Raw genomic sequence first — 15,356 nt, 5'->3', positions numbered from 1 at the left:
TATGACGTATTTAAAGTGATGAAAGGGAAGAACCTACAACCAAGATTACTCTACCCAGCAAGGATCTCATTCAGATTCGATGGAGACATCAAAAGCTTTACAGACAAGCAAAAGCTAAGAGAATTCAGCACCACCAAACCAGCTCTACAACAAATGCTAAAGGAACTTCTCTAAGTGGGAAACACAAGAGAAGAAAAGGACCTACAAAAGCAAACCCAAAACAATTAAGAAAATGGTAACAGGAACATACATATCGATAATTACCTTAAACGTGAATGGATTAAGTGCTCCAACCAAAAGACACAGGCTTGCTGAATGGATACAAAAACAAGACCCATATATGCTGTCTACAAGAGACCCACTTCAGACCCAGGGACACATTCAGACTGAAAGTGAGGGGATGGAAAAAGATATTCCATGCAAATGGAAATCAAAAGAAAGCTGGAGTAGCAATACTCATATCAGATAAAATAGACTTTAAAATAAAGAATGTTACAAGAGACAAGGAAGGACACTACATAATGATCAAGGGATCAATCCAAGAAGAAGATATAACAATTATAAATATATATGCACCCAACATAGGAACACCTCAATACATAAGGCAACTGCTAAGAGCTATAAAAGTGGAAATCGACAGTAACACAATAATAGTGGGGGACTTTAACACCTCACTTACACCAAGGGACAGATCATCCAAACAGAAAATAAATAAGGAAACACAAGCTTCAAATGACACAATAAACCAGACAGATTTAATTGATATTTATAGGACATTCCATCCAAAAACAGATTACACTTTCTTCTCAAGTGCACATGGAACATTCTCCAGGATAGATCACATCTTGGGTCACAAATCAAGACTCAGTAAATTTAAGAAAACTGAAATCATATCAAGCATCTTTTCTGACCACAACACTATGAGATTAGAAATGAATCACAAGGAAAGAAACGTAAAAAACACAAACACATGGAGGCTAAACAATACGTTACTAAATAACCAAGAGATCACTGAAGAAATCAAAAAATACCTACAGACAAATGACAATGAAAACACGATGATCCAACACCTATGGGATGCAGCAAAAGCAGCTCTAAGAGCGAAGTTTATAGCTATACAAGTCTACCTCAAGTAACAAGAAAAATCCCAAATAAACAATCTAACCGTACACCTGAAGAACTAGAGAAAGAACAAACAAAACCCAAAGTTAGCAGAAGGCAAGAAATCATAAAGATCAGAGCAGAAATAAATGAAATAGAAACAAAGAAAACATTAGCAAAGATCAATAAAACTAAAAGCTGGTTCTTTGAGAAGATAAACAAAATTGATAAACCATTAGCCAGACTCATCAAGTAAAAGAGGGAGAGGACTCAAATCAATAAAATTAGAAATGAAAAGGAGAAGTTACAACAGACACCACAGAAATACAAAGCATCCTAGGAGACTACTACAAGCAACTCTATGCCAATAAAATGGACAACCTGGAAGAAATGGACAAATTCTTAGAAAGGTACAACCTTCCAAGACTGAACCAGCAAGAAACAGAAAATAGGAACAGACCAATCACAAGTAATGAAATTGAAACTGTGATTAAAAATCTTCCAACAAACAAAAGTCCAGGACCAGATGGCTTCACAGGTGAATTCTATCAAACATTTAGAGAAGAGCTAACCCCATCCTTCTCAAACTCTTCCAAAAAATTGCAGAGGAAGGAACACTCCCAAACTCAGTCTACGAGGCCACCATCCCCCTGATACCAAAACCAGACAAAGATACTACAAAAAAAGAAAATTGCAGACCAGTATCACTGATGAATATAGATGCAAAAATCCTCAATAAAATACTAGCAAACAGAATCCAACAACACATTAAAAGGATCACACACCATGATCAAGTGGGATTTATCCCAGGGATGCAAGGATTCTTCAATTTACGCAAATCAATCAATGTGATACAAACCATATGATCATCTCAATAGATGCAGAAAAAGCTTCTGACAAAATTCAGTACCTATTTATGATAAAAACTCTCTAGAAATTGGGCATAGAGGGAACCTACCTCAACATAATAAAGGCCATATATGACAAACCCACAGCAAACATCATTCTCAATGGTGAAAAACGGAAAGCATTTCCTCTAAGATCAGGAACAAGACAAAGATGTCCACTCTCACCACTATTATTCAACATAGTTTTGGAGGTCCTAGCCACAGCAATCAGAGAAGAAAAAGAAATACAAATTGGAAAAGAAGTAAAACTGTCACCGTTTGCAGATGACATGACACTATACGTAGAGAATCCTAAAGATGCCACCAAAAAACTACTAGAGCTAATCAATGAAGTTGGTTAAGTTGCAGGATACAAAATTAATGCACAAAAATCTCTTGCATTCCTGTATACTAATGATGAAAAATCTGAAAGAGAAATTAAGGAAACACTCCCATTTACCATTGCAACAAAAAGAATAAAATACCCAGGAATAAACCTACCTAGGGAGACAAAAGACCTATATGCAGAAAACTGTAAGACACTGATGAAAGAAATTAAAGATGATTCCAACAGATGGAGAGATATACCATGTTCTTGGATTGGAAGAATCAATATTACAAAAATGCCTATACTACCCAAAGCAATCTACAGGTTCAAAGCACTCCCTATCAAATTACCAATGGCAGGTTTTACAGAACTAGGACAAAAAATCTTAAAATTTGTATGGAGACACAAAAGACCCCGAATAGCCAAAGCAGTCTTGAAGGAAAAAAGCCGAGCTGGAGGAATTAAGACTCCCTGACTTCAGACTATACTACAAAGCTACAGTAATCAAGACAATATGGAACTGGCACAAAAACAGAAATATAGATCAATGGAACAAGATAGAAAGCCCACGCACCTACGGTCAACTAATCTATGAGAAAGGAGGCAACGATATACAATGGAGAAAAGACATCCTCTTCAATAAGTGGTGCTGGGAAAATTGGACAGCTACATGTAAAAGAATGAAATTAGAACACTCCCTAACGTCACACACAAAAATAAACTCAGAATGGATTACAGACCTAAATGTAATACCGGACACTATAAAACTCTTAGAGGAAAACATAGGACGAACACTCTTTGACATAAATCACAGCAAGATCTTTTTTGATCCACCTCCTAGAGTAATGGAAATAAAACCAAAAATAAACAAGTGGGACCTAATGAAACTTCAAAGCTTTTGCACAGCAAAGGAAACCACAAACAAGACGAAAAGACAACCCTCAGAATGAGAATAGTTGCAAACAAATCAATGGACAAAGGATTAATCTCCAAAATATATAAACAGCTCATGCAGCTCAATATTAGAAAAAACAAACAACCCAATCCAAAAATGGGCAGAAGACCTAAATAGACATTTCTCCAAAGAAGACATACAGATGGCCAAGAAGCACATGAAAAGCTGCTCAACATCACTAATTATTAGAGAAATGCAAATCAAAACTACAATAAGTTATCACTTCACACCAGTTAGAATGGGCATCATCAGAAAATCTACAAACAACAAATGTTGGAGAGGGTGTGGAGAAAAGGGAACCCTCTTGCACTGCTGGTGGGAATGTAAATTGATACAGCTACTACGGAGAACAGTATGGATGTTCCTTAAAAAACTAAACATAGAATTACCATATGACCCAGCAATCCCACTACTGGGCATATACCCAGAGAAAACCATAATTCAAAAAGACACATGCACCCCAATGTTCACTGCAGCACTATTTACAATAGCCAGGCCATGGAAGCAACCTAAATGCCCATCGACAGATGAATGGATAAAGAAGATGTGGTACATACATACAATGGAATATTACTCAGCCATAAAAAGGAATGAAATTGGGTCATTTGTAGAGATGTGGATGAATCTAGAGACTGTCATCCAGAGTGAAGAAAGTCAGAAAGAGAAAAACAAATATCGTATATTAACGCATTTATGTGGAACCTAGAAAAATGGTGCAGATGAACCGGTTTGCAGGGCAGAAACAGAGACACAGATGCAGAGAACAAATGTATGGACACCGAGGGTGGAAAATGGTGGGGGTGGGGGTGTGATGAATTGGGAGATTGGGATTGACATATATACACTAATATATATATATAATGGATAACTCATAAGAACCTGCTGTATAAAAAAATAAATAAAATTCAAAAATTCAAAAAAAAAAAGAATATCTCTGTAAATCACTGGCTGGCCACTGGGCTAACTGAGGAGACACCTCAGTGGCTGCACTTGTGTGAGGAGTGGTCACGTCCTCTAGGGAGAGTTGATGAGTTTGGTTTTGGATATTCCTCAATGGCATCCTGGAGAGAATCAGCCCAGGAAAGTCACTAAAACAAACAGCAACAACAACGAACCTTGGGGGGAAGGATGTGATTTCTAGAGTTGCCACATTATATTACCCAAAACATCAGTTTTCAATAGAAAGTTATGAGGCATGAAAAGAAGCAGGACAACATGGCCGATACACAGCCAAGAAGGTGATGTCACCTGTACCAAGTCACTTACACCCAGAACATATGAAGAATTCTTAGAATCAACAATAAAAAGACAAATCACCCAATTTAAAAACAAGCAAAGGACCTGAACAGACTTTTCTCCAAAGAAAATATGCAAACAGCCAATTAGCAAATGAAAAAATACTCAGCATCACTGGTTATCAAACCAAAATGAGCTAGCACTTCACACCCACTAGGATGGCTATAATCAAAAAGACAAAAAGACAGACTAAGCACTGTTAAGAATGTGGAGAAATTAGAACCCTCATATATTGCGGTCACTTTGGAAAACAGTTTGGCAGTTCATCAGAATGTTAAACATAAGAGTTACCATATAACCCAGCAATTCTACTCCTAGGTATATCTCCAAGAGAAATGAAAACACAGGCCCGCACAAAAACAGGTACACAAATGTTCACAGCAGCATTAATCATAACAGTATAAACAAGCTAAAGTCTATCAACTCAAGAACAGATAAATTAAATGTGTTATATTTATACAAGGGAATAATCAGCAATAAAGAAAACAAACTACTGACACATGCTACAACACAGATAACCTTGAGAACACGCTCAATGAAAGAAGCCAGACATTGAAGACCACATGTTGTATTCCGATCCCATGATGCACCCAGAATAAGCAAATTCACAGAGACAGAAAGATCTGTGGTCACCAGGGGTGGGGACAGAGAAGAATAGGGAGTGACTAGGAACAGGTATGAAGTTTTTTTCGGGTGATGAAATGTTTTAAAGATAGATAGTGGTGATGACTAACTCTGTGAATACTGAAAAGATTAAATTGTACACTTTTTTTTTTTTTTTTTTTTTTTGCGGTACGCCGGCCTCTCACTGTTGTGGCCTCTCCCGTTGCGGAGCACAGGCTCCGGACACGCAGGCCCAGCGGCCATGGCTCACGGGCCCAGCCGCTCCGCGGCATGTGGGATCTTCCTGGACCAGGGCACAAACCCGTGTCCCCTGCATCAGCAGGCGGACTCTCAACCACTGCGCCACCAGGGAAGCCCCTAAATCGTACATCTTAAAGGGGAAATTTTATGGCATGTGAATAATATCCCAATTATAATACCCAAAGGTGTTATAAAAAACTGCAAAGGATGAAGCAGCAGAGTTAATAACAAAACAAACTAGGGGACAAAGACTAAGAAGAGGGAACCAAGCTGGGATTATTTGTATTGTCAGCATCTCCAGCTGGCCCAGCAGGACCCTAGCACTGTTTCTACGCTGGACCAGTCATCAGCTCCATCTTTACAAAGCGATAGGGCATTCTGAGGTAGCCATGTATTTGCAGACAGGAGTTGATGGCTTCCACACTGTGAAAGGTACATGCAGCCTGAAGAATCCAATCCATTCATCTCCCACAAACACCCCAAAACTGCCCATGCTCCACAGAGGCCAACCAGAACAGAGGAATCCCACCTGCTTTACCGGCAAGAAGGTGGAGGCTTACACAAGACCCTGTGCCCTGAGCACTGCCGCAGTGGGTGAAACGAGCACCTGTGGGCTCCATCCTCCTAAACCAAGTCCTCTGGGACCCAGATTAATGTAGACCAGTCCCCGGGAGAACAGAGGCAAGTCACAGCTTCCAGCTCTAGGGTGTCTCTCCTAGAAACCGTGAGGCCCTCTCGGGAAACACAGGAAGGATGCCAGAGGCATCCAGAGAATGGCCCAAAGAGATGCCTTTTGGTGACGCAGACAATTCTGGATAAAACTTTCTCATCCAGGGACCACCCCTGCCCTGCTATCCATCAAGGGCAGGAACCTGCAGGTGGAGAGGGACCTTCGTCCACCTGACAGGTGCAGCCGAGAGCTGTCCAGGACTCGGCGGGGGGCACTGTGCTGCCACCCTAGGCGACAGAAACAGCCAGCCCGACGTGTTTCAGGGTTCCCCACTTTCTGTATTTTAGAATGTACATGTGGTACAGAGACTGTGTGGCACCTTAAGGCCCTGCAGCAAACCAGACAAACGTGAACACTACGTGGGGAGACAGCCTCCCATCACCTAGACCTGGTTTGTTGGCCAAATGAACCTGCCATGAAGTTACTCTTAAAATGCTGGGCCTCTCTGCAAGTGCAGGTAAAGGACTATGAGGCTCTGCAAGGTTGAAACGTACCTCTCTGTCCTGTTACAACAAATGGTCTGCGGCAAATGCCCCTTCACCAAGGCCACGGCCACTTCACCAGTCCAACTGGACCCCCTGCCCGGCCCCGGCCCCAGTGCCCCCGCACCTGGTGGCTGGCCTGCGTCCCGCGCGCCTGCACGGTGGCCAGGCGGTCATAGTAGCGGGAGATGGGGTTGTCGTGCTCGATGCCCTTCTTGGCACAGCGCTGCTTGTAGATTTCCACCAGGGAGAGTGAGGATGGGTTGTCCTCCACCAGGCGCATCTGCGGGGACACGGCCACCACGCGCGGGACTGAGGAGAGAGGGGAGAGACGGGCAGATGAGAGCGGGGCTCACAGGCCAGCGCTGGGGCAGAGGCGCGGGCGAAGCCGGGAGAGCGCGGTCACACGGCGCGGTGGCCTCAGCCCACGGCCTGAGGCTCCGTCTAGCAGGGCCGGAGCCCAAGCCGCCCGTGACCTGCGTTTAAGGCACAGGTGACCAGGAAGGCCTCACTAGGCAACCTCACGAGAAGAACAAGGAGGCTGTGCCGCCAAGTGCTCTGGAGCTGAGCAGCACAGCTCTGAGCCAAGTCTGCCAGCCTGCGGGGGCGGGGGGGGTGGCGGTGGGCACACGACGCCTCTGACTTCTAATCGAGAGTTGATTCAGTCTAACGCCAGTTAAAGCTTGGCTACTGGCCCATTGCCATGGCTTCAACCCATGAAGAAATTCCTACAGGACTCCAGGGGACGTACACGGACCACCACCTGGAGCTAACCAGGAGCTTGTTTCTTTGGAAGCAGCAAAGAACACCAACTAGCACAGCTGGGACCAACACGGTAGATCACGTTACATTCGTGTGAAAATGCACACAGCTTTCTACAGACCTGTTTTTTTTTTTTTAAATGTACTTCTTATTTGGGGATGTTGAACTTAAGAGCAAGAGATTTTAGGTCAGAATAGGCTGGATCACAACTTAGCTAGCAGAAGAAAGTTCCGTATAGGACCAGATAATATGCGTTGCAATGGGCTCCTAAACTGGGGATTAATGCTGAAGTGTAACGATAGCTCCCTCCTCTGGGTGGGATTACAGGCAGCTCATCTACACCCCTTACTACAGACTCACAATTCACCCACGACAACTCGGTTCTGGGAAGACCTCACTCAACGTTGCTGGTTGCTGCCTGCCTGAGATTGCTGTGGCCTGCCCGGGGCTCCTTGACTCCCAGGCAGCACCTCAGGCGGTGCCCACACACTGCAGGCTGTGTCCCGGAGCAGATCTGAGACTGCACTTAAAAACTGCCACGTGCCGTGAGCACACGCCCAACAAGCCCTCACCTCGGCTGGGCATCGCCAGAGCCTGGGAAGATTCCTGGGGAAGTGAGGAGGGCCGTGTGCACGGGCCCAGGGCCTCCTTCTCCAGACAAGTCCTCATTGGGCGCCCGTCCTGCGGGGAGGAGCCTCAGGCCCCAGGGGTGGAGGTGTCCCCTCCCTCCAGGAGCAGGGCCCCTGCAGGCACCAGCCCTCAGCCTACCGCCTGCCCCCACCTGGCGGGGCTCAGAGACTCGCAGCTGCTGACACAGACGGCACAGGCTGCCGGTGCCGGGTGTCGCTGTGCAGCCCCTGGGCCGTGCTGGTACCTGTGAAGAATAAGTGCCTCTTGGTGGTTTCCTTTCTCTTTTCCAAGCAGGGGTTGAGCAGGCGGAGCAGCTGCAGCACGCGCTCCTCCCGCCGCGACTCCGTCAGGCAGGCGTCGTTCATGACCAGGTATGGGTAGATCTTTCCGTTGTGCCCGCGGATGTACAGCCTCCTGGCTGCCGTGTTGTGCTTCTGCACAATCTCCACCCGGGGCATAAACCTGCCGCGAGGAGTGGACAATCAGACACCAACGCCCCAAGCCGCAACTTCCAAGCCTTTCCTTTGAGAAGAAAATGGAGCTCTACAGAAGCGGCTGTCAGAACCGCCCTGGAAACAGACTGTACGACAGAGGCGGTTTGTCATTTACAACCCACCTCACTACGACAAGGTAGTCGTGCCACAGTATCGGAGGGAAAACGAGAGGAGGAAGAGAAGGCGAAGCTGGAAGTTTCAAACAGGCACGCCGAGGGTCCAGCCTCAGCAGCCAGAGACGGGCGCTAACCAGCCCAGAGGAGTCCAGCAGCCACGACGGCACGGGCCCCACTGGCTGGCGCTGGGGCAGAGGAACAGGTGCCCGAGGAGCGAGCGTGGGCCGTGGGCCTGAGCACGCTGACGGCAGGAGGGGGAGGGGGCGGCCAGGACGGGTCAGGTTTGGAGGAAACACCTGACCATTAAGGGTCGCCCCTTCACAGCTCACTTTACATTTTAAATGAGATGCAACTTGCTTCGCTCTGGTAAATTTGACCATTGTCTGATTCTTTTGAATCCTGTGCTTTGAGTTTACAGAAGACTGCGAAACTATACTTTGTCAAGTTCCATGGGGATTCAGAAAGGGTTCTTTTGAGAGCAAACAAAAGCTTGACTCAAACAAGACACTGAACCCAGTGGTTAGACCAGACCCTTTAAAGGTACTCATATCCTAGAGCAACACTGTGTCCTCTCCCGTTTTGGGGGAAGGAGTGCAGAGGGGAGGGAATTACAGTGTGACCCGCTGGCCAGGTCTGCCTGGGGGGTCTGTGGGGAAGGTTTTGGTGATCCCGGGCCAGGTCGGGCTCACTCACCGAGCGATCTTGATGTAGTAATGTGTCGGCTTTGGCATCAGAAATTCCCCAGGAATTTCTACCTCAGCTGTCTGTGCTGAGAAATTGCTCAAAAACCGGCACTTTTCTTCTATGAGGAAGAATTTTGGAAGTTGCTTGGTTTTAGCCTCCAGAATTTTGATCCACTTTTTCAGTTTAGAAATAAGATTATGAAGCTTCATGGAACCTGGAACACTGAAGTCAAAATCTGTAAAATAAAATATGATTAGAAACATTTTTAGTCATTTGGGCTATTTCTAATTCACTACAAAAACCACAGCTCAAGCACCTCCCAGGTAGGAAACAGACACATCTCACGTCTAGTCTGCAGCAAAGCACTGTAAGTCACAGGACGGATATAAATAGCATGGACCCTCAAGGATTAAGTTAAACAAGGTAGCACGCATTAAGGCCCTCAGCACAGCACCCGGCTACTCCAGCAGTTCTAATCATCACGCCCACGCGTGACCTCAATTGTGTACAGGGTCATCAGTTTTATGAAAGTCAATGTACTTTAAAAAAAAATTACATTATTTATTTATTTTTGGCTGCGTTGGGTCTTCGTTGCTGCATACAGGCTTTCTCTAGTTGCGGCAAGCGGGGGCTACTCTTCGTCGCAGTGCACGGGTTTCTCATAGTGGTGGCTTCTCTTGTGGTGGAGCATAGGCTCCAGACGCAGGGGCTTCAGTACTTGTGGCACACAGGCTCAGTAGTTGTGGCGCACGGGCTTAGTTGCTCCGCAGCATGTGGGATCCTCTTGGACCAGGGCTCAAACCCGTGTCCCCTGCATTGGCAGGTGGATTCTTAACCACTGTGCCACCAGGGAAGCCCCTGAAAGTCAATGCACTTTTATTGTGTGGGGTTTTTTTCACAGTATTTCTCTGGTTTCCCTTTAACTCTAGCATGACTTCACACAAGCGGGTGGCTGGAGAGGTCCCCATGCACCAACACGAGGAGGGAGGTTTCCACCCAGGCTCCCCGGCAGAGCTACGGCAGAGGCCATCCAGCCAGGACGCAGGCAGCTGCACACAGGGGCTGCTCCTTCTCAGCTCTGGATCAGGAACGTGTTACCAAGCTCAGGCCTGACATTCATGTAATGGATTTTTGTTTGTTACTTTTCGTTAACTTTTATTTTGAAATGAATATAGATTCACAGGAGTGAAAAGAAATGTACAGGGAGGGCCACACACCCCTTTCCGAAACCAAGGCATTGGCATAACCCCCAGGGCTGATTCAGATATGTGTCCTGTGTGTGCGCGCGTGCATGTGTGTCTCCGTGAGATGCCATGTAGGGAGCGCCAAACCAGCACCGTGACCAAGATGCTCACCGTCCATCACCAAGGACGCCCGAAGCCTCTCAGAGCCACAGCCACCTCCCCGCCCACATCCCTGACGCCTGGCTCCCACTACTCTGGCCTCCATCTTGATTATTACGCTATCTCACAAGTGTCTCATACTTAAGCAGCGTGCAGCAGGAATCCTTTTGAGGCTGGCTTTCTGCATCCAGCGTAATTTCTTCGAGGTCCACCTAAGCTGCTGTTAACTCCTCTTTATTTGCTTTACATGAGTATGGAAATACCACACGTTGTGTATCCATTCTCCTTAGAGGGGCATTTGGGTGGACTTCAGTTTAGAGCTATTACAAATAAAGCGGCTATCAACACTTGGGTATAAGTTTTTGCTTGTAAATAAGTCTTCTCTGAGATAAATTTAATGTACTGTTTTGAACTCCCTTCTACCTCCTTAAAGACTTGGAGCTAGTACCCAATGCATTCAATGTTGCTGGAGATGGAGGAACAACTCTCCTCCACTTTCTAGACCAGAACACAGTGCTAAAACCCAGAGACGGTCCTCCCTGGGGGCACATGACAAGAGGCGTTGGACAGCTCTTGATTTAAGTATCTGAAACTCGCTACACGTTGTGGCTGGTCAGAGCCTCATAGCTGTCCTTCTTTCAAGTTTCAGTGTTTGTCATTTTTTTCACATCAGAATCCGGATGATTTGTTCCACTTCTAATTCTCTATTTCAGACCACATTTGATTTAATGATCTGGATATTTTAAAATAAAGATACATTAAATATCACTTCTTTCAAGTAATATATGATGGTTTCCATGAAACTTTCATCTCAGACTCTTTCTTTTTCAGAGGATGACAGACCACACAAGCACGAGCTCCAGGGGATGCAGCTGTGCCTGTGTGTACACTGGGGGGACGAGGGTCCCTACGACAGATGAGGGTTTGGGCTGAGGGAGACTGGACCGTTCACCTCAGATCATGCAGAAAGAGGTGGGGCTCCTGTGGGTCTAGGGAAATGCATGAACCTGAACTGGGGACAGGATTAGAAACACAACCTCCTTATCATCTTGCCACCAGAATCCACTATAGGTCTGAACCTTACCTGTCACCTCGGGCCCTGCACCGTTGGGTCTTACTGCCTCACCTTACCCTGTTGCGTTTTCCCATGAAAACCAAGCAGAAGGAGAGACGGGGGAGCAGAAGCAGGTCTGTCCTAAAACCCTGTGTCTAACCTGACAGGGAGCCCGGTGCTCTGGCCCTGAAACCTTGACCTTTCACAGGAGGGAAGGACGTGCAGTCCCAGGCAGGGAATGTCAGTTTCCTTGTGATCCAGTCTGTATTTTAAACACAGTCTAACCAGCTCGCCCGGTACTGTGCTCATGAAAACGAACAGATGTGGTTAACTTAGATGCTAAGTTGGAGGAAAAACGTTGAGTGGGAGCTCCCTTGGATCAGGACTCACCGGTTGTGAACTGGCCCTTCAGCTTCTGGAAGACAGGGTCCTGTGCGGTGGCCTGTGCGCGCCGGGCCAAGGACTCGGAGGCCGCGCTGGAGAACATGGTCGAGACGTTGGACACGTTCTCCAGACCCACCCCGAACGTGCTCACCAGCTTCTTGACGAAGTTGAGAGTATGGGGCGTAATCTTGGCATCTGACACTGCTCCGCTTTTCTCAAATGCGACAGAGTAGCACTTCGCCAGGCCCTGCTGGAGCTGCCTGAGAACCTGGGGGAAAGAGACCCGAGGCAGCTTGCACACAGAGCTCTCCATTCAAGCAACCCACCCACCAACCAAAAAGGACCTGCCCCGCCCACCCGGCCCCACCACTGACAAAGCTCTTCTCGGCACCTGGCGCACAGCAGGCGTCAGCACCAGACTGTGCGGAACCAGGGGGCCGCCCGGACACTCATGCCATGAGCTGTGTTCTTAACAATGAGAAGCAACTGTCCTGAACATTTAAAGAAAAAAAAAAAAAAAGACCCAAGACCCCACTTTTTGCATCATACACATACCTTTCTGTTGAGCAACCAAGGAAAAGAACCTATTTTCAGATCACTTCAGTGTACTCTGCACACACACAAAATAACACAGTACTAACGAGGGGGCTTGTGGCCAACCAGACAAATATCTGGGCAACAAAGCCTGATTATTCTATCACCGCCACTAAGGTTGTGGCCTGAGAACCAGCTCCCAGCTCCTGGAGACGAGCGGCCAGTGAGTGAGCCCTGCCCACACCACCGCTGCTCCCTGGTCAGTGGTGGCATTTCAGTGATTAAGCTCATACACGCGAACAAAATAAGCATTTTAAGGCCAGAAATGGCTTTCTCAATCTCATCTTCTTTTGAAGTCTTCTGCTTCCAATATTAAGGCAGCGCTAGCGTGCAGACCTGAAGTATTTGCTGTTCCACCGTTCAATCCAACAACAAACATACACACAACCAGGCAGGTAGTCTCAAGAGAACATGGCCATGAAAGCATTCCAAACGATCCATCCCCTCCGCAGGATGCCAGCACCCCCGAGACCACATCACATACCTCCTCGTGCCAGTTTTCCCGGAACCAGACCATCTGATCGACGATGCCTTCCAGGGAAGACAGCAGGGTCGGGTGCAGCTCCCGCTGCATGTGCATGATTCGGCTGCAGCGCCACATGGGGGCCGTGGCTCTTATGGGCCCTGGATCTGATGCAGAATGGGACTGGTTACCCACTGAACTTGGCTGCTGCTGTCCAGAATCTGAGAGCAACACACACAACGCCAATGTCAGCGCCAAACTGACCGATGGGAGAGTCGGTGCTCTAAGGACCCACCGGCCAAAGGAACGCTGGTTCCTGCCGGCGTGGGACACATCCCGGGGCGCTTCCCAGGGGCTGTGCGGGAGGCGCCCTGGCTCTAAGGAGAGGGCGCTGCGGAGAGCGCAGCCCCTACAACTGGGCTTCCAGTGGTTCCAGGAGGCGTATGTGTTGAGAGAGAAAGCAGGTATGGCAGCACGTAACTGGTGGGTCTGGGTGAGGGTGTGCAGGCTTCACTGGACTCTCTAACTTCAGTGGAAGTTTGAACATTTTTTTAAATGTCTGGCAGAACACTTCAAAATTCATTCCTTGTATTAGAGCTCAGAGAATCTAGAAGTAGTTAACAAGTCAGCCTACGTGTTTTCATCTAGGTAAACCAAACCACATGTATAAAATGCCATCTTTGAAAAATATAGTCACTCGGGCTTCCCTGGTGGCGCAGTGGTTGAGAGTCCGCCTGCGGATGCAGGGGACACAGGTTCGTGCCCCGGTCCGGGAAGATCCCACATGCCGTGGAGCGGCTGGACCCGTAAGCCATGGCCGCTGAGCCTGCGCGTCCGGAGGCTGTGCTCCGCAACGGGAGAGGCCACAACAGTGAGAGGCCCGCGTACCGCAAAAAAAAAAAAAAAAAAAATACAGTCACTCACTATATAAGAAATATGTTGTAGGGACTTCCCTGGTGGTGCAGTGGTTAAGAATCCACCTGCCAATGCAGAGGACATGCGTTTGAGCCCTGGTCCGGGAAGATCCCACATGCCGCGGGAAGATCCCACATGCCACGGAGCCCGTGCGCCACAACTACTGAGCCTGTGCTCTAGAGACCGCGAGCCACAACTACTGAGCCTGTGTGTGCCACAACTACTGAAGCCCACATGCCTAGAGCCCGTGTTCCTCAACAAGAGAAGCACTGCAATGAGAAGACTGCATACTGCAAAGAAGAGTAGCCCCCACTCGCCGCAACTAGAAAAGGCCCGCACGTAGCAATGAAGACCCAAGGCAGCCAAAAATAAATAAATAAATAAATTTTTTAAAAAAGGAAAAAAGAAATATGTTGTAGAACCTCCTTTGCTCATTCTTTTAGCTTCAGCTCTCTTAGAATAAAAAAATCTTAACTTTCAAATGACCAAAACACGAATCTACCCAGGTACCCAGGAGGTTGGAGCTAGCACGCTGTGCAGTCCTCACCCACCCGGCGCAGGACCAGAAGATGCTGCCACTGTCCAGTGGATGGAGTCACCTTCCTAGCCAGACTCTGGCCTCGCAGCATAAATGTCTACATATTAAAAACGTGGTAAAGCAAGTAAACATGGTGTTTACAAAGCACCATGCTTAGTGGGTAACTGAAACCATTAAATTATTTCTTTATGCACCAGAACTATTCAATATAGATTATAAACCTCTATTTCGAGTACGTTTTTACATTTGGTGAGATTGATTTCTATGCTGATCCCCTGACAGCTGAAGATATTCCTTATAACACCGTAACTGACATTTATAATGTTTACCAGGATGCATTTATAACTAATGAGGCAAGTTCAACTTTATAATTATCTATACCTAAAAATTTCATATATTTTTTTCTACTTAGGGATCGAATCACTCAGGTAGATGAACACCCTATTACGCTGTGGCGAAGGAGAACCAGAAACTTCACTGGGAGATCAGGTTTTATCTTCCAGACCCACTGTCCTCTAAGGGACTAAACACAAGACCAGCCCACATGCTGGAAAGGAGCTGCAAGCGAGCATGTGTCCGCGGCAGTGGGGACCTGGCCACTGCACCCCCCAGAGACGTACCGCTCTTGTAGCGCTCCCGCTGCTCTATCTTCAGGGTCAGGTACAGGGTCCGGATGGGAAAGTAGACGGCTTGGGGATACACTCGTCCAACCTGCTCTGAGACAGTCAATCATGAG

General features: G+C 47.1%; 1 protein-coding gene across 6 annotated transcripts in view; it reads right to left on the bottom strand.

Moving 5' to 3' along the window:
- TRRAP (transformation/transcription domain associated protein) overlaps nucleotides 1–15,356 on the bottom strand; it is a 110,993-nt gene that overhangs the window by 6,307 nt on the left and 89,330 nt on the right. For all 6 annotated transcript variants that reach the window (XM_082857877.1, XM_082857878.1, XM_082857875.1 and 3 more), the window contains 6 exons: nucleotides 15,241–15,331; nucleotides 13,189–13,388; nucleotides 12,117–12,378; nucleotides 9,339–9,564; nucleotides 8,280–8,497; nucleotides 6,771–6,955 (listed from right to left, as the gene is read on the bottom strand). In XM_082857877.1, coding sequence (XP_082714003.1) covers nucleotides 6,771–6,955; nucleotides 8,280–8,497; nucleotides 9,339–9,564; nucleotides 12,117–12,378; nucleotides 13,189–13,388; nucleotides 15,241–15,331 — 1,182 coding nt within the window. The remainder of the gene's footprint in view (nucleotides 1–6,770; nucleotides 6,956–8,279; nucleotides 8,498–9,338; nucleotides 9,565–12,116; nucleotides 12,379–13,188; nucleotides 13,389–15,240; nucleotides 15,332–15,356) is intronic.

This window comes from Leucopleurus acutus (assembly GCF_964270905.1).
Source record: "Leucopleurus acutus genome assembly, chromosome: 16".
NCBI classification, from domain to species: domain Eukaryota; kingdom Metazoa; phylum Chordata; class Mammalia; order Artiodactyla; family Delphinidae; genus Leucopleurus; species Leucopleurus acutus.
This window is presented reverse-complemented; position numbering and strand designations above follow the sequence as displayed.